The sequence below is a fragment of the Staurois parvus genome, unplaced genomic scaffold (assembly GCF_062004578.1).
Source record: "Staurois parvus isolate SC_StPar_1 unplaced genomic scaffold, SC_StPar_1.0 ptg000210l, whole genome shotgun sequence".
Taxonomy (NCBI): Eukaryota; Metazoa; Chordata; class Amphibia; order Anura; family Ranidae; genus Staurois; species Staurois parvus.
In genome coordinates, this window is record NW_028318006.1 from 1805023 (window position 1) to 1827484 (window position 22462).

Genomic DNA, 22462 nt, shown 5'->3' on the forward strand with positions numbered 1-22462 from the left:
TTATTTTCCAGAAGAAGAAACTGGTAAGCAGATTAGAATGTTCTCCTTTCCCTGTACACAGCACAAAACAGAAGATACCTAAAATAATTACCCGTGCATTAACTCTTGACTGGGATATATGCAACGCTATAATTAAATTTGTCTAGAAAATCATTTACTTAATTTTATGTTGTTTAAAAGCAATAAAAAACAAATCAAATAATGTGCAGAATGCTGAATAAGAATGTTATGTATAGATAGATCAGGTACCATTTCATGAATATTTATGAATCAGTTGTGGCTGGGCCTAAAGTATACATTACCCCAAAAATATTGTTAGCTTTGTATTGACTGTGGATAGGTTAGATCTCCTGTCAGGTTTTTACCTTTATCCGGCTCCGTTAGAGAGATTTCCCCTCACTCCATGTCCTGCTGATACTGTTTAACCAGACAGGAAGTGAAGGGAACATTCCAACAGCATCAGAGACAGAAATAAAATGTCTTTTTTGAAGAGTAGGGAAAGCCTAGATCCCTGTCCTATTTTTATTTCTTTCTGCATCCCTCTTGCAAATTTTCTCTTGCTTCCTTTCCAGTTAAACCATTGTTAGCAGGACAAAAAGCAAGAGAAAATCTTTTTTTTTTCCAGACAGGGATTCTAAATACTTACTCACTGTTTCTAAAATTAAAAAAAATAAGATTTTGGCTAACATTACTCACTCAGCGACCTGCAAAAAACCATGCAAGATGACCTATTGGCGATTTCTTATTTAGCTTTTTTGTTTTGTCTGAAGCTCATTGAGCTAAGAGTCAGATAACACACAAGCAATTGCTGTACTGTCACCTGCCTGTGTGTTATCAATATGAGCTCAGGCAGCTGACAAGGCAAAAGCTGTCAGACCTCATATAACCTCTTATACCTGACTTTCAGGGTTAAAAGTGAGGTTTAGAAAAGGCAAGTGAAGCTAACGGTTAAATGTAAATTTTTCATAATCAATCCTTCACAATTATAAAAATGTGAAGTGTAATATTCTTGCTAAATCATGATTGGGTTTCTTTATATTCTTTACTACCTACATACCATAATTCTTTAAAACAATTAAAACTTTAAACATGAAAATAGTGATGTGTATAATGTGGTGTGTACAACCCGGCGTCATAAACTGATGTCATAGCAAGGACCAGAAATAAATAACTGAGAAATGATCTGAGAAAAAGGGGTATTTCAATGGCTATAGTGAACATTCAATATTGTTTTCTTTGACAGTGATTACTTTTTAATGTATCTATAATCTACTGAAAATACATAGTATATATTGTATAACATTCAATGTAAACGCAGCTGGCTAACACCATGATTTATCCGGGACAAGCTTTTCTACCGATTATGTTATCAACTGTAACACACAGCAAACCCAGAAATTTCAAGTGTTTGGCACTCAACCACAACAGTAGAGGCCCTTTAATATTATCAGAAAAGTGTGACTCACACTATCAATAAATATTTTCTGGAACATATTTCCATAAGGTATGAGAGCAACACTTGTAACAAATAAAGTCCCAAAATATATTCACTTGTTAAATATGTACAATAATCTATTCAGGTATCTCTGTAAGGTTTTATGCACAAGGCTTTCAAATGCATACAACACACTGCCCAGTATATCTGCTTTAATATCTGTTGGCAGATGCAAACTTTGGTGGGTATAACCCACACACAGCAAAATTATCCCAGTTGTGTGTATGTAACAGTGTGCTCACTATGGAGGTGAATGGAAGTTATAGATCTGCCAAAAGATGATAATTTAGGATACATTTACCAGGCATCAAGCACCAAGAGTACCCATGTACATAAAGTTTTAGGATACTTTAAGTTGGCTTTATTAGATTGTACCTGTTCTTTTTATGTTTGTTTTTTTTTTTTTGCTTTACTTCTGTTGAGTTTTGCAGTGTAGAAAACAAGGAAAACAAAAAGATTGAACACAAATAAGGAATGAAGGGAGAGGATGGAACAGAAGTCAAAAGGGACACTGAAGTTTCCATTATCTGCATACAGTTGTGCTGAAACGTTTGCATACCCTGGCAGAAATTATAAAATGCCATTGATTTTGAAAATATGACCAAATATATGGCCTGATCATGCCAAACAACTGTCTTTTATTTAAGGATAGTGATCATATAGAAGCCATTTATTATCCCATAGTAGTCTGGATACTTTTTAAATCATAATGATAATAGAAATCACCCAAATGGCCCTGATCAAAAGTTTACATACCCTGGAATATTTGGCCTTAGTACAGACACACAAGGTGACACACACAGGTTAAAATGGTAATTAAAGTTTAATTTCCCACATCTGTGGCTTTTTAAATTGCAATAAGTGTCTGTGTATGAATAGTCAATGAGTTTGAGCAGAAAGGTGCTGCATGGACCTTGAAGAAAGAAACATACCCCGAAAGCTTGTCCTGAAAACTGTATATTGCTGCAAATAAAAAAGTATCACGGACAGTACTCAATTGTTTCTTTGAGCAGTAAAGAACTGTCAAAAGATCTGTGTAACAAGGTAATGGAGCTTTATAAAGATGGAAAAGGATATAAAAAGATATCCAAAGTCTTGAATGTGCCAATTAGTACTGTTCAATGGTCAGGTAGACCAAGAAAGATTGTTTCCACAACTGTCACAATTGTTCTCGATACAAAGAAATACCCAAAAGTAACATCAGGTGAAATTCAGGCTGATTTGGAAAAAGTGTGGTTGTTTCAAGGAACACAATATGACAATACTTGACCAAAAATGTTCAAGTTGCAAGAAAGAAGCCTTTGTCACAAAAAAAATGGTGAGGAGTGTCAAGGTGTTGTCGGGCATATTATAACCAGGCTTTTCCAGGTCAGTGACTCACAGCAACGAAGTAAGTAGATACAGTAAGCATTGCAGACAGGCAACTAGCGCCTTAAATCACCATGGGATTGATTTACTAAAACTGGAGAGTTCAAGATCTGGTGCAGCGGTTCATGGTAGGCAATCAGCTTCTAACTTCACATTGTTCAATTAGTCTTTGACAAAGAAACCTGGCAGCTAATTGTTTTTTTATGCAAAGCTACATCAGATTTTGCACTCTCCAGTTTTAGTAGATCAACCCCTATGTGCCTCATTACAGGTTTCCTTTAGAGAACAAGACTGCCTGAAAAGTCTTCTGTAGTCATAGCAGCAGAATAAAAAATATCTGCAATCTGAAATCTGAGCAGAGGTTTTCGTTCAATAAAAGAAATCAGTGCCAGAACAGCTAACGCTTCCATCTCCATAATAATATTTCCCTTGAAAACACAACGTTCCTCACTGGTGTCAATGACTATTCCCCCAACACTGATAAGAGACATTAGATGTGAGCTCTTGTTTTATATTAAATATTTAGAGTTATTAAGTAATAGGAAGAAAGATACATGTTATAGGGGAATCAAATGTTACAGTTTAAAATCAATAACTATGCAGCTATGGACAGCTTCAAAAAATAAACATAGTAGTAGTAGTATGTAGTCCATACAGTCAGCCATTTGGGGATTTTGGAAAAAGTACCTAATTCATGTTAACAGGCTAGTGTAATTGGACACTAATTATGTTCTGTTGCAGAAATGGTCTAGACAGAATACCCAAGTGGGAACTAAAGTTGAGTATATGGAAGGCTAAAAAAAAGACAAATGTATTCATGGCCATTGGGTAACAGGAAACAAAAACAAATCTTTTATATCCGCTTTCCGGTTGATCAAAATACTTTAAAGTAAGAACCTATACATTAAATTGTTAACAGACATGCTGACATGGATAAAGGATAACAAAAAAGCAAAAGGCAAATCATTTGATCAAAAAATGTCTACTAATGGGAGTGGATCAAGGTAGGTTGGCTAGTTATTCTCTTCAGCAAAGATCATGACCTAGGTATCTGGTCATGTGTCCAGCAGTGGATGGAGCCCACATTTTCTTCAGGAAGGGTATGTACAGTACAGCAAAATAAATATATGTAGATTATTTAGCAACCTTCAATTTCTACTGGCAAAATTATGACACTACAAATTAGGCCCAAAGTGTCAATATTTTGTGTGTCCACCATTATTTTCCAGCACTGCCTTAACTCTCTTGGGCATGGAGTTCACCAGAGCTTGGTGGATGTTAGAGACCTTGCACTCCTCCACCTTCCATTTGAGGATGCCCCACATATCTAGAGGTTGTCTTTGGGAAATAGATGTATGAGTGCTGCCAGCATTGCTGCAGAGGTTGAAGGAATGGGTGGTCAGCCTGTCAGTGTTTAGAACATATGCCGCACACTACATCAAATTGGTCTGCATGGCTGTCGTCCCAAAAGGAAGCCTCTTCTAAAGATGATGCACAAGAAAGTCCGGAAACAGTTTGCTAAAGACAAGCAGACTAAGGACATGGATTACTGGAACCATATCCTTTGGTATGATGAGACCAAGGTAAACTTATTCGGTTCAGATGGTGTCAAGCGTGTGTGGCAGCAACCAGGTGAAAAGTACAAAGACAAGAGTGTCTTGCCTAAAGTCAAGCATGGTGGTGGGAGTTTCATGGTCTGGGGCTGCATGAGTGCTGCTGGCACTGGGGAGTTACAGTTCATTGAGGGAACCATGAATGCCAACATGTATGCCAACATGTACTGTGACACACTGAAGCAGAGCATGATCCCCTCCCTTCAGAGACTGTGCCCGCAGGGCAGTATTCCAACATGATAACGACCCCAAACACACCTCAAAGATGACCACTGCCTTGCTAAAGAAGCTGAGGGTAAAGGTGATGGACTGGCCAAGCATGTCTGCAGACCTAAACCCTATTGAGCATCTGTAGGGCATCCTCAAATGGAAGGTGGAGGAGCGCAAAGTATCTAACATCCACCAGCTCCGTGATGTCGTCATGAAGGAGTGGAAAAGGACTCCAGTGGCAAACTGTGAAGCTCTGGTGAACTCCATGCCCAAGAGGGTTAAGGCAGTGCTGGAAAATAATGGTGGCCACACAAAATATTGACACTTTGGGCCCAATTTGGACATTGTCACTTAGAGGTGTACTCACTTTTGTTGCCAGCGGTTTAGACATTAATGGCTGTGTGTTGAGTTATTTTGAGGGGACAGCAAATTTACACTGTTATACTAGCTGTACACTCACTACTTTACATTGTAGCAAAGTATCATTTCTTCAGTGTTGTCACATGAAAAGATATAATAAAATATTTACAAAAATGTGAGGGGTGTGCTCACTTCCATGAGATACTGTATAAGGCACAGAATAAACCACAGGATTTGGTGTTTTCTTTACTTTCTTCTATGATTTTTACAAATGCAGATAAAGCAGTTATTGTACATATTGGTATAGGTGTTACCATCTTGATATATTTTGTTACCTAGAGCATTACCTGTTCATTGCTTGTATCTTAAGACCTTCCTCAATACTGTGGCTCAGTGCTTGTTGATTGTTATGTTTGCTGATCCGGGCCAGTACTCTTTCCTGATGAGCTTCATATTCATCTCGGCTTGGGTAGATCTTACTGATGAGGGCATCAAAGTTAGGATCTGGGCGCAATGATCTTTTAGAGACCAATTTTTTACGGCATGTTGGACATTCTTTATTTCTGCAGAGAACAGATGGGCCAGTGTTTGAAAATGCACATAAAATAAACATTTAAAGGATGTAATCCCAGGATTTTTTTCTCTCTGAATACTGAGCTGCTGATTCCTTACATGCAGTGATCAATTACTTTTCCTTTTGTATATTTTACATGCAGAAGCATTAAAATTATTTTCAAAATAAAAAGTGAGCTCTACATTTTAGTTGACTGTATACTCCATAATTGCATAAATGCTCACTGCCTAATTCCAGCCAAAATTCTTTTTGTTTTAGACTGCGGAAGGATGAGAACGTCTGTTGGGTTATTATTGCTTTCTGAGTGCATTTGACAGGCGGCTCAGTTGCAATTATTTTATTAAAAATATGTATGTACATTTAAATAAATCTAAATCACTTAACTTTAACATCAGCTTTGCTATACTATAATTTTATGTACTGTAATGTAATGATCTAGCCATAAAGTCTTTGTTCAGGCTCTTCCTATTATGGGGTAACAACTGTCTCCAAATTGTATTCCTGTGTTGTCACCCATCACATACTCCCTTACATGAAACTACAAACAGCCATACTGCAATACATTGTGCAGACATGATTCAAAAGAGTCACTATCAGTAAATTGCTTCAGAGTAAAGATGTACAGAACACCTTTGAGTGAGTGCAAGTAGACAGGAAGTGGCTGAAGAAGACTGGAAAAAAATCAGCTACAGGAAGATGCAAAAAAAGGATGAACACAAAATAAAAACAATTTTTCTGAAAAAAAAAAAAGCATTGCAATTAATTTTGACACTCAGTAATTTAGCAAACCAAATGTTATCCAGTAAGGTCTAATCTATTTTAGTGAATACATATTAATTGGTTAGTTCATGTTTGCTTGGAGATCAGCTGTAAAGTCAGTTTAGGCCTCATGCACATCGGTGCCTAGGGCTGCACAATGTAAAATTACAGTATATCTAGTGTCCAGGATCCACAGGTTCTGCATACAGTTGCTTACGAAAAGCAATGTCTGTTCACAGCTAAATGCTGATACTTGGGTAAACACGCGCATGAGAACACATGTATGCCCCTAGCTGAAAAACTATACTTCCACGGTCGTACGTGCATAAGTATGCGAGTGTTTACACAAGTTTCAAAGTACACCTGCATATAACCAATTATTTCCATGGTCGGGAGTACCTAGCACCCAGCAGAGGAAATAAACTCAAATTTTATGTTGTATGGCCCCAGACTTCATTGTGCATGAGGTCTTATGCCTAATATTGTTTTTTAAGACATTATTTATATGACATATATTACATAGTCAGCCAAACTAAAAATAAAAATCCATTTCACACTAATCTTACACTGTAAAAAACTGTACACAGGGAAACATAGAAAGAGCTACTAATACACTGTGACATCAGCTCTGAAAATAGGAATTTTCAAAATTCCTGTCATGGAGTACAGTACAGCACACAAAAATTGATTCTTAAGCCATGGGTTATATTCTGCTACCTTCAGGTGATTGGACACTGACAAAAGCTTTGCTGGGACCACCCCCCACCCCCAGGGTATCCATATAACCACGCTCGCTCTTCAGCAAGCAGTAAGGAGATCACAAAGTAAAGAGGGGAGCAACCTGTGTCCTGTACTTTACTCTAAAATATGGAATTTACAGGTACATCAAAATTCATATTATCTTAATTGTACAGCACAGGATACAGGAATTGATTCTCAGATAAGAGAATGTCCCTAAGCAATAAGTCGAGGGATGAGCAACAAAATTAACAAATAATAAACAAACACTGCTCCACGTCAGCCCACTAAAATAGCCCCCTAATCATGCCAATGGCCTGCAGTCGTCAAGTATTCAACAGATAAATGAAGAGGTTGACAAAATCCAGCAAAGTTTGTAAATATAAATCCATGAAAAAACATATCACAGCTGAAACAGGTAGGGAACATGATGTTAATGCTTTTCACGCAATATGTGCTTCATCATAACTCCAGCCACACATCCAAGTTAATGTTCCTCCGCCATCTAAGTGGGATGCACTCTACAAAAGCAAGTAGGACAAAGAATATGGTGCCATAGTGCAGTAGTTTAAAACCACTTCTTTTTAATAAAAGTGAAGGAACTTACGAGATGCTGTACAGTATCCGTATAACGATAAAACACGCCACCAGGTCCCAGCTAGCATGCGTGATGATGTCACGTGCCTAGCCCCACCCAATGTGTTTCTCCATAACCAACGTCTTCATGGGATAGAGGCTGCATGTTGTGCATATGTAAAGGAGCCCGATTCAGCAGGCTGGAACAGTATCAATGTAGGACCTTGCTCTGAAACAAGGAAATAGCTATCAACCTGTAATGAACTTAGTTTCCTCAGGACCTGCAGTGGGATTCTCATAATTTGTTCCAGACCATCCACTCCCAATCATCTGTAGTCCACCATTGGTAAGTTAGGATCTTCCCTTGCGAGGTACTCACAGAATGTATGAGGATGAGGAGGTTCAGTACGTCCACTGTGAAGGAACAGCAATAACCCAGGTGTGAACTGAGCTCCTGTAGCTGTGTCTCTGAGGTATCAGACAATAGGTGCGGCAATAAATAATCAGCTTGCATCATCAGCAGAAAATTACAACCAGAAGTATGCAGTTAGCGGTCTTCACAGTCATGTCACTACGTGGAGGGGAACTGTCACGTACCCGGTCTGAGACTGATTTGAAGAGAGTGTTTCCCTTGTGGCTAAGTGCCAAGCACCCCTTAAGGCGGGTACAGTTACCAAGGTACTCACTAAGGCACATGTGTCAAACTGCGGCCCTCGATCTGTTGAGAAACTACAAGTCCCATCATGCCTCTGCCTTTGAGAGTCATGCTTTCAACTGTCAGTCCTGCAATGACTCATGGGATTTGTACTTCTGCAACAGCTGGAGGGCCACAGTTTTATAGCCCTGCACTAAGGGTAACATATCAGGAAACTGCTAGTGAGTCAGAAGAGGATAGTCATAGAAAATCTTCTCAGGAGAAGTGGTCCATCACCTAAGGGTACTAACAAAAAAGTCTCATGAAGTAGGTGGGGATGGGTACACTAGGGGTGATTGCAGTAAAGCTTTTTCCAGTGTCAAATCAACTGAAAGTATAGAATATAACACATGGTCTAAGAATCAATTCCTGTGTCTTGTACTGTACAATTGATACTTAAATGTCTATATGCTCCAACAATGAGACAAATGAAGAAAGACCAATATAAAGAACATAAGCCATTCAACTTTAAAAGGGCAACACTGAAATATTGAAACAGGAAACAACTGACATCCACTGACTGAGGAAGTTATTTCTGAATTCCATTGCTCAGATAGCTTTTAATATTATATTATAAAATGATTCATGTTTTCATCTCCACTTGTTTGTTGTAGAACCAGGTCAAATAAGCTGTGACTTGTATATTCTGCTGCATTTACAAAGGGCAACAAGTTCAGCTGCAGGTGCACAGAAATTATACATTAAAATAAAATAGAAAGAAGCTTTTACTGGGAAGAAACAACACCTTATCAGATAGGGCCTCTGCTGCCAGCCCTGGGCAAAATAACAACTACAAATAAGCTTTACTTACCCACTTCTGAGAGCAGTTATTATGCAATCGGCACAAAACCTGTGCAGACATTCTTTAGTTGTCATTGTGTTCTTCAGCATGTCAAGGCAAATTGGACACATAAGCTCACTGTGCAAGCTTCTGGGGGATACTACAATTTCTAGCCCATCTGTAATTGCTTCCTGTCAAAACATTAAGCATTCAAAATATGAATATTAATTCAAACCCACAACCTACAGTAAAGCCTCCACTTCCACACAGATTTAATTGAATGCATTTAGATTGTAATCTCCATGGGCAGGGCCCTCCTATTCCTTTTGTACTGAAATGTATTGTAATTGTACTGTCTCCCTTATATTGTAAAGCTCTGCACAAACTGTTGGCGCTATATAAATCCTGTATAATAATAATAATAATAATAATGTCTTTACCTGTGGTGTTCTCTGCAGTTCATATAAACTTAGCTCCCATGTTTTGCTGAGTGGCTGAGCTCCATTGGTCTGTACTGTCTGAGACATAATGCCTGAAATTCAGATACAAAGCTGATTTACTGGTAGGACCAGCTACTCCATATGTTCAACCATAAATCAAGAACAGCACAACTTAAAGTACACCACACCACTTACAATCTACATACAAAAAGTAAAGGTAAACATAGTCGTAAATAGAAGGCTTAATGTACAATACATGGGTATCTCTCTTGATGTATAAAGACAGTATAATCATGTGGAGTAAAGTGTCTTCCTAATTTTATACAGGCTTACCTTCCATCTTGCACAATTGTACATACATGTATTAGAAGCTGCAGCAAGTCAGACAGAGTCTACCTCATTTCCTATCTGAAAGATTCCTGCACCATCTAGCCCTTTCCTAAGTAATCGGATTATCCCTGGCCTGTCCCTTTCTTTCTTTGGACTTTGGTTCATTCAGTCATGGAGGCTCAGCATCTCATGTAGGTGTTACTAATGCAGCCTACATGCAAATGCACCCTGAGAAGACTGCCCACTCATCCAGACTGACACCCCCATGAAGACATTTTGATGTTTGCATAAGTCCTCCCAAGAGACAGAACCATTTGCATCAGAGCAGAGGGCTTGTGAAATAAGCATTGAAGCAGGGTGCTGTTACGTTTTCAGGAAGCTATATATAGCATCTTGCCGGACCCTCCCACCAGCTATGATCTGCTTACATTGCAGAGAAAAGTACAGAGACAAAGTGATGGCATTAATGAGCACTATATCCTTTCTCTGTCTCTTGAATTTATATGCACGGTGAATTCCTGAATGGCTGGCTGAGTCTACCGGTCTGGTTTTGAGAGCAAAAGGTTATTGCTACTGTCATTCCCACATAAAAATGTCACCATTACTGGATGATACTACAGAATTCCTGTTTGGGTCCTGTATTAACCACTTCAATAGCGGGCACTTTTACCCCCTTCCTGTCCAGGCCAATTTTCAGCTCTCTCACACTTTGAATGACAATTGTGTGGTCATGCAACACTGAACCCAAAATAAATGTTTATCATTTTGTTCACACAACTAGAGCTTTCTTTTCATGGTATTTAATCACCACTGGGTTTTTTATTTTTTTGCTAGATTAACGAAAAAATGTTTTTCTTACTTATAAAATTTTGCAAATAAATAATTGTTCTTCATAAATTTAGGCCAAGTATGCTGCTACATTTCTTTGGTGAAAATAACCTAAATTAGTACTTATTATTTAGTCTGTAGGAAAGTTATGGTATATCTGAAAATCAATCAATCCTGAAGTACTGACGGCCAATCTAATTTTTTGAGGCCCAAAAATATCAGGACAGTAGATATCCCCCAATTGACTCCTTTTTCCAAAGTAGACAGTCTGAGGTATTTAGTAAGAGGCATGGTGAGTTTTTGAAGTTGTAATTTTATATCAGAAGTTTTTGTAAAATTAATAAATTAAAAAACATTTTCACAATTTTTTTTTTTACATACTGTCACCAGTGCAGTACAGCGTAATAATACATATAACTGGTGTGGGATCAGGGACACTAACTGGTGATAGTACAAAAAAAAATATTATTATTATTATTATTATTATTATTATTAATAATAATAATACATTTTCAATTTTGTTTTTATTTTTTAGTAATTTTTTTTATTTTTTTAATGATTTGTTTTCATAACACGCTGTGACCAAAGTAGTATGTTACCATAGTAACATTGTACTATTCTGGGGAAGTGATCAGCATTTTTTTAAGCATTATGATTGCTTATAGCAAAGAATTTCATTGCTACAAGCAAGCATTTAACTGAATGAAATTGATTCAGTCAGATGTTTTTGTTGTGATAAGCTGTGATTGGCAACAGCTAATCACATGACACAGATAGGCTGTGATTGGCCCAGTCTTTACCCTGTAATTACTGTGACCAATCACAGCTAGTGACACAATTGTATACAATGGATGGCATGAAAGGAAGCCATCCATTGTTTACAATTGTCATGTGATCTGCTGTGATTGGTCACAGCAGTCACATGTTACTGGCAACGGGCTAGTACACAGATTTGTCATCGGCTGTGTCAGATCTCGCCACAGTGTGGCCCTGCAAGCAGACGCGAGGTGCAATCTGGGAGGATGTCATATGAAGCACACCCAGATCGATGAAAGTTCCGCCTGGCTGTTATTTTTCTATTGCCTGGGAGGGAACTGGTTAACCACTCCCCGACCGTGCTATAGCCCAAAGATGGCTATAGTGCGGTCGGCTAGTTCTGGAGGGCGTTCATGGATGTCCTCCCAGAACCACACCCCTGTGTGCCCCCTGGGGCACATGCCATGAGCGATCTGTGATCACCGTGTCCAAATAGGGGGCCAATTAGAGATGCATTTTACATGTGACCAGCTGTGTCCAATCACAGCTGAGCACATGTAAACAGGAAATTACAGTTATCGGTAAGTGGCAATTCTTAGGGAGACATCTACACTGATCATCAGTGCCCTGATGATCAGTGTAGCCCCATCAGTGTGGCCAATAGTGCCCATCTGTGCTGGCTTTCAGTGCCCATCTGTGCTGACTTTCAGTGCCCATCTGTGGTGACTATCAGTGCCCATCTGTGCTGACATTCAATGCTGGCTATCAGTGCCTCCTCAGTGATGACTGTCAGTGCCCATCAGTGTTGGCTATCAGTGCCGCCTATCAGTGCCACCTATCTATGCCCATCAGTGCTGCCTATCCGTGCCACCTCATCAGTGCCCATCAGGGCTGCCTATCAGTGCCCATCAGTGCAAACTCATCAACGCACATCAGTGAAGGAGAAAAATTTCCTGTTTGTGAAATTTTATAACAGAAACAAAGAAAAACTTGTTTTTTCAAATTTTTTTGCTCTTTTTTGTTTATAATGCAATAATAAAACACCCAGCGGCAATTAAATAACACCAAAAGAAAGCTCTACTTGTGTGAAAAAAATGCTAAAAATTTCATATGGGTACAGTGTTGCATGACCGTGCAATTGTCATTCAAAGTGCGACAGCGCTGAAAGCTGAAAATTGGCCTGGGCAGGAAGGGGGGATAAGTGCCGAGTTTTATGCATGGACATTTTTTAAAAATTTTTTTTTCAACATTTTTATGTTATTGTTATAGTTACTCCAAGATTGTAAGCTCTAACAAGCAGGGCCCTCTGTTTCCTCTTGTACTAATTGTATTGTAACTATAATGTCTACCTTTTTGTAAAGTGCTGCGCAAACTGTTGGCGCTATATAAATCCTGTATAATAATAATAATAGTTGCTGATTTGTAATATTGAGTTCAATTGTATTACATTAGGTCAGCACTTACACATATAGGGGTTGATTTATTTAACTGGAGAGTGCAAAATATGGTGCAGCTGTGCATGGTAGCTAATCTGCTTCTAACTTCAGCTTGTTCATTTAAGCTCTGACCAAAAAAAACCTGGAAACTGATTGGTTTCTATGCAGAGCTACACATTTTTACACTCCCCAGTTTTAGTAAACCAAACCCACAGACTATTGCAGGCCATAGATGGGTCGAAAATCGGTCGATTTTTCGCCCGAAAATAAAATCGGCCGATTTTAGGATCGTTAGTGGGCTAATTGTTCGGCCGTTTTTCGGTATTTTGGCAGATTTTTTTTATCGGTAAAGTTGGAAAAAGATCGGCCGATTTTCTCGGCCATTATGGGCAAATCGGCCAATCTTTTTACCGATAAAAAAATCTGTGCATGAGCAGTGACCTGCAATAGGAAGACAAAAAGAAGAAGAAAAAGAAGAAGAGGATGAAGAGGAAGAGGAAGAAGAAGAGGATGAAGAAGAAGAGGATGAAGAAGAGGAAGGAGAGGAGAGGAAGAAGAAGAAGAAGAGGAAGAAGAAGAGGATGAAGAAGAAGAAGAGGATGAAGAAGATAAAGAAGAGGATGAAGAAGATAAAGGAGAGGATGAAGGAGAGGATGAAGAAGAAGAAGAAGAGGATGAAGAAGATGAAGAAGAAGAAGAAGAAGAAGAAGAGGAAGAAGAAGAAGAGGATGAAGAAGAAGAGGAAGAGGAAGAAGAGGATGAAGAAGATGAAGAAGAAGAGGATGCAGAAGATGAAGAAGAGGATGAAGAAGAGGAAGAGGAAGAAGAAGAAGAAGAGGATGAAGAAGAAGAAGAAGAAGAGGATGAAGAAGAGGAAGAAGAAGATGAAGAAGAGGAAGAAGTAGAGGAAGAAGAGGATGAAGAAGAGGAAGAAGAAGAGGATGAAGAAAAAGAGGATGAAGAAGAGGATGAAGAAGATGAAGAAGAGGAAAAGGATGAAGAAGAAGAAGAGGAAGAAGAAGAGGATGAAGAAGAATTCTAGTCCGGCAAAAAGTGTCCTTGCAGAGAACTCCGCTATTTCTTTGACAGTGCTTTGACATTTACAGCGGTTGCAACTATGTATCTATTTGTTTCCGAATAAAAACATCTGTATCCGAAATGGATACAAATAGATACATTGTTGCAACCGCTATAAATGTCAAAGAACTGTCAAAGAAATAGCGGAGCTCTCTGCAGGGACACTTTCTGCCGGCTGTAGACGGGATGAAAATTGGCCGATTTTTTTTACCGTTCCTGGTAACGTCGGCCGCTTGAACGACCGATTTTTTGTTTTTTTAAAGAAAAATCGGCTGGTTTTCTCCCCATCTATGGCCTGCATATGTAATACAGGCACACAGTGAGGTTGTTTTACTAAAACTGGAGCACTCAGAATCTGGTGCAGCTTTGCACAGAAACCAATCAGCTTCTTTTTTTTTTACACAGCTTAAATGAAAAAGCTGAAATTAGAAGCTGATTGGCTGCCATGCACAGCTGCTCCAGATACACTGCACTCTTCAGTTTTAGTGAATTAAACCCAGTGCTGAGCAGCTGACCTCCTGTAAAGTCCTGTCAGCCTAGCAAATCAGCATGGGACTCGGATGCAAGAGGAGATCACTAAAGTAGTGGTGTCTACTTCAGTGATTTCCAGCTTCCAGGGGCATCAACTTAAGTATGGCATATACAATGGTACATTGATCCAAGCTGGACCTTTAATTGTTACCCAAAACAGTTACATTTAAGGCATGCTATGAATGATAACTGTCACATTTGCTTGTGTTTTCAACCAAATTGTTAAGCCAATAAATGGCTGGCGTGATACCTGATTACATGTGCAGCAACTGCAAATCAAAGGCTAAGACAGCAGCTTCCACTACTGTAAACGATACGAAGGTTTGGGTGTCCATTTATGACACACAGAATAGCTGAGATTCAGAGGATCACAGCTATTCTCTGGTCATTCACAGTTTATAACACCCAGGAGAATATGTTCAGCCCTTATCTGGAGATCTGTGTTCTCCCTCCAGATTCTCCAGCCCAGAGCTGGAGAATCGGAGGGACCGAAAACTAAGCAGAGATAATTTACCTCTGCTTAGTAAACTGATCTTTTACTGTAATCTCGCGAGATTATAGTAAAATCAGCCGTTTTCCAGAGTTTGTAGACCGTTCTCCAGCGTTTGGAGATCGTTCTCCCTTCGTTCGGAGAACTGCTTCATAAACTGCATTCACAGGAGAACTGTGTTCTCCGAGAATGCCGGAGAACTGAGCAGCGATCTATTACCGCTGGTTCATAAACGGACACCTTGATTCCTCCTATGCTTTGAAAACAGATACTCTTGGTATTGTCAGTGGGAGACCTTTAATTAGTTGGTCACGTGGCTTAAAAACTATTAGTAAATTTGCTCCACCTACCACATACTGTATGCTGCATCAGAAATGTTCACTAATTAGGTAGGCAAGGTGTGTAGAAAATGGTAAACAGTTAAGTTAGTAACTTTCAACCAAAAAGAGGAGAAAGCAAGCAGCATAGCAGTCAAGTCAAATGTTAGCTACTGCCTGCAGACCAATTTAGGGGTAAACCCACTATAATACTGCACAGTGGGCTTTTATGATATACAGTAATTAAAAACATTTTAAATACTATATTCCTGAAGTAAGGTGAAAAATGCCCACAGTGCAGTACAGGAGTAGCCAGTAACATACTGGGACTTTACAATTTCTGTTCCACGTACCTTAGTTTATGCTGGTGGGCTGGAGCTTATACTACCCTAGAAAATAAAAAATAAATAATGAGTAGTGATAAATAATTAAATAATTTCTATTATATATCACATGGCATATATACAGTAGCTGTATAAAGTATTTTTTTAATTGAAACTCCAGTTACAATAAGTTGGGGGAAAGAAAACAATTTTTTACAAATGAGCTTTATACACTGTCTGGATTCAGCATATGTTATTGCATATGTATTCAAGTGCTTTGGATAAAAGCTTTTAAAAATGAGTGCTGATAAGTAGTTCCAGCTTCCCTGTCTTTATGCAGTTGTGATAACATGTCTTACTTAAATAATCAGCCAAGAGATGGGATAAAAAACACTTCACATTCCCTTTAGATATAAAAATAATTCACAAAAGCTGACATTCCAAGTGCAGTAAACACAAAGCTATATTCCATGTAACATGCCGCCTCTAGTTTGATTTCGATTTCAGACTGTGAGCTAAGTATTCATGGAAATCATGTCTAGAAAATAAATACTGTTGTAATATATCTTTCTCAGTTACAGAAAATGATGGAAGATTGCAGACAGGTATTTTTTTAATATCACTAAAACAGAACTAAAGACAAAACTTTATTTTTGTCATCAGTGTCTTATTGGAGAGATTTTCCTTCAATTCCTGTCCCATAGCTAAAAGAGTAAGTGAGAGGAAATCCTCCAGAGAGAAGCCCTGGTTGCCACAAAAACTAGTGCCACGTTGGAAGATTTCACCTCTATTCCTATTCTGGTGACAACCTAAAATTCAGGATTTTCTTTTACTTTCTCTTTTGAGGAACAGTGAACAGGATAAATGGAGAGGGCGCTCCCTAATGGGGGCACAGACAGTAATAAAAATCTGACAGGTATTTTGCACTCTCTCTACTCTATTCAAAACTAAAAAAAAAATTTAGTTATCCTTTAAAGGATAGGTTCATCCTATGAAAACAATGCACATTATTTTGCAGGTAGAAAAAAAAAGTGCATTTATTTTTTTTTTCTAAAGAGTCTGCCTACTCTCAGGATAGCTGTCTGCCGTACATCGTACAGGCAAGCAGTTACCTAAGAGCAGGAAGATCAATGAACTACCAGAGTGCTAACCAGCGCCCTCGTAGTTAATTGAGAACAAGCCAAAATGGCTGACAGCACTTGTAGTCTATCTATTCACAAGAAACTGTAAATGATTGACGCGGCCATGTGGATGGAGCCCTGCACAGCCACGCTGTTTTCAAATTGGGACAAGGGATGCAGGGAGAGGATCCCTCACCTGCTGTCACAAGGAAGGGGTAATGAAGGGGAGAGAGTGAAGATACTGGAACACGTTTCATGTTTCACCCTAAAAATGGATGGGACATTGATTATGTATCAAAGGTGAACTTATCCTTTAATATTACCAATTAGCCTGTACACTTAGAAATATTCGATTGAATGTTAAAAATTCTGGAATATTCCCTCAAACTCTGCAAAATGTTTAAATGTACACAATCACTTCTAGGTTCACACTGTAGCTGGTGGCATGGCTCACATTTGCAAGGGCACAGCAGGCCATTCATTTTAATGCACTGCTGTACCTGTAGGACAGCAGAGAAAAGGTTCCTGACCCTTTACAAAATGCACCCCTCGGGCAGCTGCATGGAACCCAAAGCGTTTTCAGATGTGTTGGGGTGCCATTAAGAATAAAAGAGTGCTAAAGAGCAGCATGTTTTGGCTACAGGTGCCTGTGGGTGTGGGAATGCATGCGGTGTACACATACTACTGTACCTGCAATAGTGAACCTAGCCTTTAGTCACAGCTGGGATAAGCAAGAATCTAAACATTAACTGCTACATTTTTACAATTCTGACATAGGAAATTGTTCCATGTATCTGCTCAGTAAGCTCTATGGCTTCTGTAGAGAAGCAACCGCAGCATGCTTTTACTGTAGGTGCATTTATCTTATGACTAAGGCCTCGTTCATACCTGGCCATACTGGAATCGCAGACAGAATCGTGCAATTCTGTCCCTGATTTCAGAACAAAATGTGTGACACACTTGTGGTCTAATTATTTCTTAATGGCACCCAAACACTATGCAATTTTTCAGTGCTTGTCATATACCAAAACGCAAGAAAATCACAGCCAAACATGTGTCGCTAAACACGCCTGGCTCGGTGCCAAAATTTGGTACATGAGCTTCTTTGTCATGTTTTTGGAGCAAAGGGAGGCAATTTCAAAATGAATGGTGGCGCCACAAAAACGTGAAAAAGTACACAATGCTGCAGCAATGCTCAGGTATATACAGGGCCTAATAAAGACTGAATATTCGGTTTCTTGCATAAGCCTAAGGCCTCATGCACACAAGATGTTTTTTTCCTCCCCAGGGTGCCATTGCTTCAGGTAAGGAAAAAGCAGCTGAAAAATCATGTCCACAGTCGAGTTTTCCATGCACGTTAATGTTCATTCATGTGTTTGGTGTTAATGCATTCTATTGCACAAAATATAATTTTTTCCTGCCCATTAGAATGCATTAATGCCAAATGCATCTAAACAGGCTAGCTTTAACCCTTTAGCCGCAGCAGGAGGTTTTATACACAATCTGGTGACTGCAGCCTCCTCCTGCCTATCAGGTAGAAGCAGTTGGGTGGCTGCACTGCTGTCCAATTGCTTCCACAGCCCCCGGTATCGGTGCCCCCCACCCCCTGCAGATTTGATCCCATTTATTTGCCCATCTGCAGGACCGTAGGAGCAGCATGGCAGGTGCCAGCGTGAGTGGAGGAACATTATTTAACCACTTGTCCTCCAGAAGATTTACCCCCCTTCCTGACCAGGCCATTTTTTGCGATATGGTGCCGCATTACTTTAACTGACAATTGTGCGTTCATTCAATGCTGCACCTGCAACAAAATGTATGTCCTTTTTTTCTTTTGCTGGTACTTGATCACCTCTACATTTTCCATTTTTTTGCGCTATAAACAAAAAAAGACCGCTAATTTTGAAAAAAAGAAAAATATTTCTGACTTATCCAATAAAAAAATTAAAATAAATAAATTTCTTTATGAATTTAGGCCAAAATGTATCCTGCTACATGTCTTTGCTAAAAAATATCCCAACAAGTGTATGTTGATTAGTTTGCGCAAAAGTTATAGTATCTACAAACTATGGGACATATTTATTTATTTTTATACTAGTAATGGTGGCAATCCGTGACTTATAGCGGGACTGCGGCGGGCATTCTGTCACTAGTGGGAACTGACTAACTGCCACTGACATCCCCAGTGACACTAATACAGTTATCAGTGCTAATAAAAAGCGCTGACACTGGGCAGGAAGGGGTTAACATCTGGGGAGATCAAAGGGTTAACTGTGTGCTATCTGTGTTTTACCATGTGTGCTGTGTTGTCTTTTACTTGGGAGATATGCTTCTTTGTATCTCTCTGCTGTGCAGAGAGATACAAAGCAGCATGTCCAGGCTGACAGGAGAGAAATCTATGTTGTTGACACACAGATCTCTCTCCTTTTAGCCCAACTGGTGATCACCGAGTCACGGACAGGAATCGCCGGCTGGGACCTAATGATTGGCATATCCAGCAGCCAATAGAGGCACGGGTAGGGCGGCAAATTATGTGATTTTGCGCAGCAGAGCCGCCCTCTAGTAGTATATCTGGTTAAGTAGTTCATTTATTTTTAATATTCAAAGCAAACTCACACATCCATCCATGTCTCTATGCTTTATTTTGCTGAGAAATCATTTTGAAAAGCACCCCCTGGCATTTCTGGCAGTGGCCAACTTGAGCAAGGGCAGATGATTCATGATTCATTACTTCCATCTGCCCTCAGCTCAGGCATAGGCTGAGCTGAGAACCCTCCCTCCCCCCTGAAGATTGCTGGGATGTATGACATCATTTGCCTCGGCATGGAAACTTGGAAATAACTGATGAAATTTAACAAAAAAATGCTTAAAACAAGTAAATACAATATATTTTCTTATCTATTTACTAATGCCAACAGTTTAAGGATTAAAAATAGCTCATGTTGATTAAGAGAGTGAAGTTCTGCTTTAAATAAGTATTGTTGGTAAATGTACCTCAAAACTTCATTCATTTTGTTAAATGCGTTTAAATAATTCCAGGTTTGTCTAGTCTTATGACATGAGGGTGAAAGGTCTTTAGAACGGTGACCATCTTCCCTTGCAGGTGGGTGAATAGATTGGTAAATTCAATCATGGATGATTGTAAGAGAGCATTAGGGCACATAATTGTTTTTACATAAATATAGAAAAGTCTTTTTTAATTACCCAAAGGTAGGTAGTACTGACAATTAAAGAGGACCTTCACTAATCTTTAAAAAAATAAGTTAGCAGCTACAAGTACTGAAGATGCTGACTTTTAAAAAAATACATAGTTGCCAGTTCATGTGGTCCACGCTGGCTTTCTACATCCAAAGTCTTCTCTGCTCATTAAGTTTCTGTCATCTTGGATCTGGGAGCCGACTGTTACTCATTTATAACTCACTGCCAGCTCCCACCTGCTGAGAGACTGGTACTGTAGTCTTCTGGGATGTGTAATGTGACACAAGGAGGCTATGGGCAGAGGGGGGCGCATACTGACTGCAATGTCATTCTCGACTGGGCAAATCAAAGTGGAATCAAGTACCTGCTGGAAAAAGATCTACTTGATCCCACCCTCCTTCCAAAAAAAAGACGCCCAGTATCCAAACGTGTAACAGGGAGGAGGGAGGTTAGAGGAAGGCTATAGTGAAATTGTGAGTGAAGGTCTAATTTAAAGTGGAGTTCCAGCCATTTTTGTGTTTATTAAAAGTCAGGAGCTACAAAAACTGTAGCTGCTGACTTTTAATAAACACACACTTACCTGTCCCAGAGTCCAGCTATGTGCTCACCCGCGCCGTCCTTCTCTCCACGGCGCCGGCATCTCAACTGTGGGCACCAGGCTGTGACAGCTTGCAGCTTCACAGCCGGGTGCCCACTGCGCATGTGTGAGTCATGCTCGCATCCTGATTGGTCCGGCAGTCTTCTGGGACCTGGGAGGGTTCCCAGGAGACTGCGGGAGAAAGGAGAGCGCCGAAACTCCGTTTCACTTCACCGCAGCGAATTGAGCCGTAAGTTGGAGTGGGTACCTGTCAAAACCAGGTACCTGCTCCCCCCTCCCACCCAAAAGGTGCCAAATATGGCAGTGGAGGGGGGGAAGGAGGCAAACAAATGGAACTTCCACTTTTAGGTGGAACTCCACTTTAAGGCTTCTCCATATCTCAGCCATTCTCAACCATGGTTCCTCCAGAGGTTGTTAGGGGTTCACAAGCGGTGGCTAACTGATCTCCCATTTGATGCTACCTGCATTGTTTTGGAACCAGTACGACTTGGAAGAGTCAGCTACAGGATACCAGTGATATTTTTAGATGTCTGTAAGGGCCTTTTTTTACTGACCCCCTAATGAATTGGTTTTAGCAGGAGTTCCCTGAGACCTAAATATTATTTCATGGGTTCCTCTGGGATGAAAAAAAATAGAAAGACTGCTGTAACTAAGCTTAGTTCCATGTACATCAACTGTTAAAACCATATTGTAAGAGCTCCTCATAATAATGCCAAATCAGATTGTGTTTTCTAAAATGTTATTTGGTGATCCTCGGGTATGACATAATTGTGACAGCGTAATATAAGTTCTTCAATTCAAACCCGATGTACCTGATTTAATAAAGTTTATGGCTCATTTACCCAAGCCCAATAAAATACTGATATCAATGCAGGATCTTGCTGGCTGAAAAATCGTGTGCAAAAACTGCATGATGATGGCCCCTAAATCGCTTCTGTTTCTTGCACAGTTAGACACATATCCATCTGTAACATGTTCACTAATGTCTTCCATTCCTCTAGCTCAGTTTTCAATCCCAGCATGTACACATGTGCAAGCTTTTATATGCATACATGTGTAAACTAATATATGTAGATATACAGTCAGGTCCATAAATATTGGGACATCGACACAATTCTAACATTTTTGCCTCTATACACCACCACAATGGATTTGAAATGAAATGAAAGTACAAACCTCTTAAAAAGGTCATATTTATGATGTTTTACTCACATAGTAAATTCTGTGTGGATACAATTTTGGTGTCCACATGTAATCAATCTGCTGGCATGCTTGCATAAGACTCATGCACATGAGTGTAAAATTCTCTGCCTTTAGATCCGTACACCATATCATTTTATTTTACGGATCAGAACAGCAGCAGTACTGTATATTATGGGTTCATGCACACATCTGCATTGTGATAAGCAATCCTGCACTGCGCTGAGCTATAATAGTAGAAAATATATAGAAAATTATACAGTATAATTTTCTATATATTTTCTACTATTATAGCTCAGCGCAGTGCAGGATTGCTTATCACAATGCAGATGTGTGCATGAACCCATAATATACAGTACTGCTGCTGTTCTGATCCGTAAAATAAAATGATATGGTGTACGGATCTAAAGGCAGAGAATTTTACACTCATGTGCATGAGTCTTATGCAAGCATGCCAGCAGATTGATTACATGTGGACACCAAAATTGTATCCACACAGAATTTACTATGTGAGTTAAACATCATAAATATGACCTTTTTAAGAAGTTTGTACTCACCAGCATTCAAATGCATATGAGCTAACCTGTCCTGCAGACTACACTGTCTATTTCCGCTCTCTCGAGGAGTTATGCTTGCTAGTAAATCTTTAGCC

The 22462-nt window shown here is 39.4% G+C and overlaps 1 protein-coding gene across 2 annotated transcripts in view; it reads right to left on the bottom strand.

Annotated features, from left to right (window-relative positions):
- RNF2 (ring finger protein 2) overlaps positions 1-22462 on the bottom strand; it is a 43702-nt gene that overhangs the window by 11654 nt on the left and 9586 nt on the right. For both annotated transcript variants that reach the window (XM_089678821.1, XM_089678820.1), the window contains exons 2-5: positions 15727-15762; positions 9609-9700; positions 9199-9359; positions 5394-5609 (exon numbers count right to left, since the gene is read on the bottom strand). In XM_089678821.1, the coding sequence (XP_089534947.1) occupies positions 5394-5609; positions 9199-9359; positions 9609-9695 (464 nt within the window). In that variant the 5' untranslated portion in view covers positions 9696-9700; positions 15727-15762. The remainder of the gene's footprint in view (positions 1-5393; positions 5610-9198; positions 9360-9608; positions 9701-15726; positions 15763-22462) is intronic.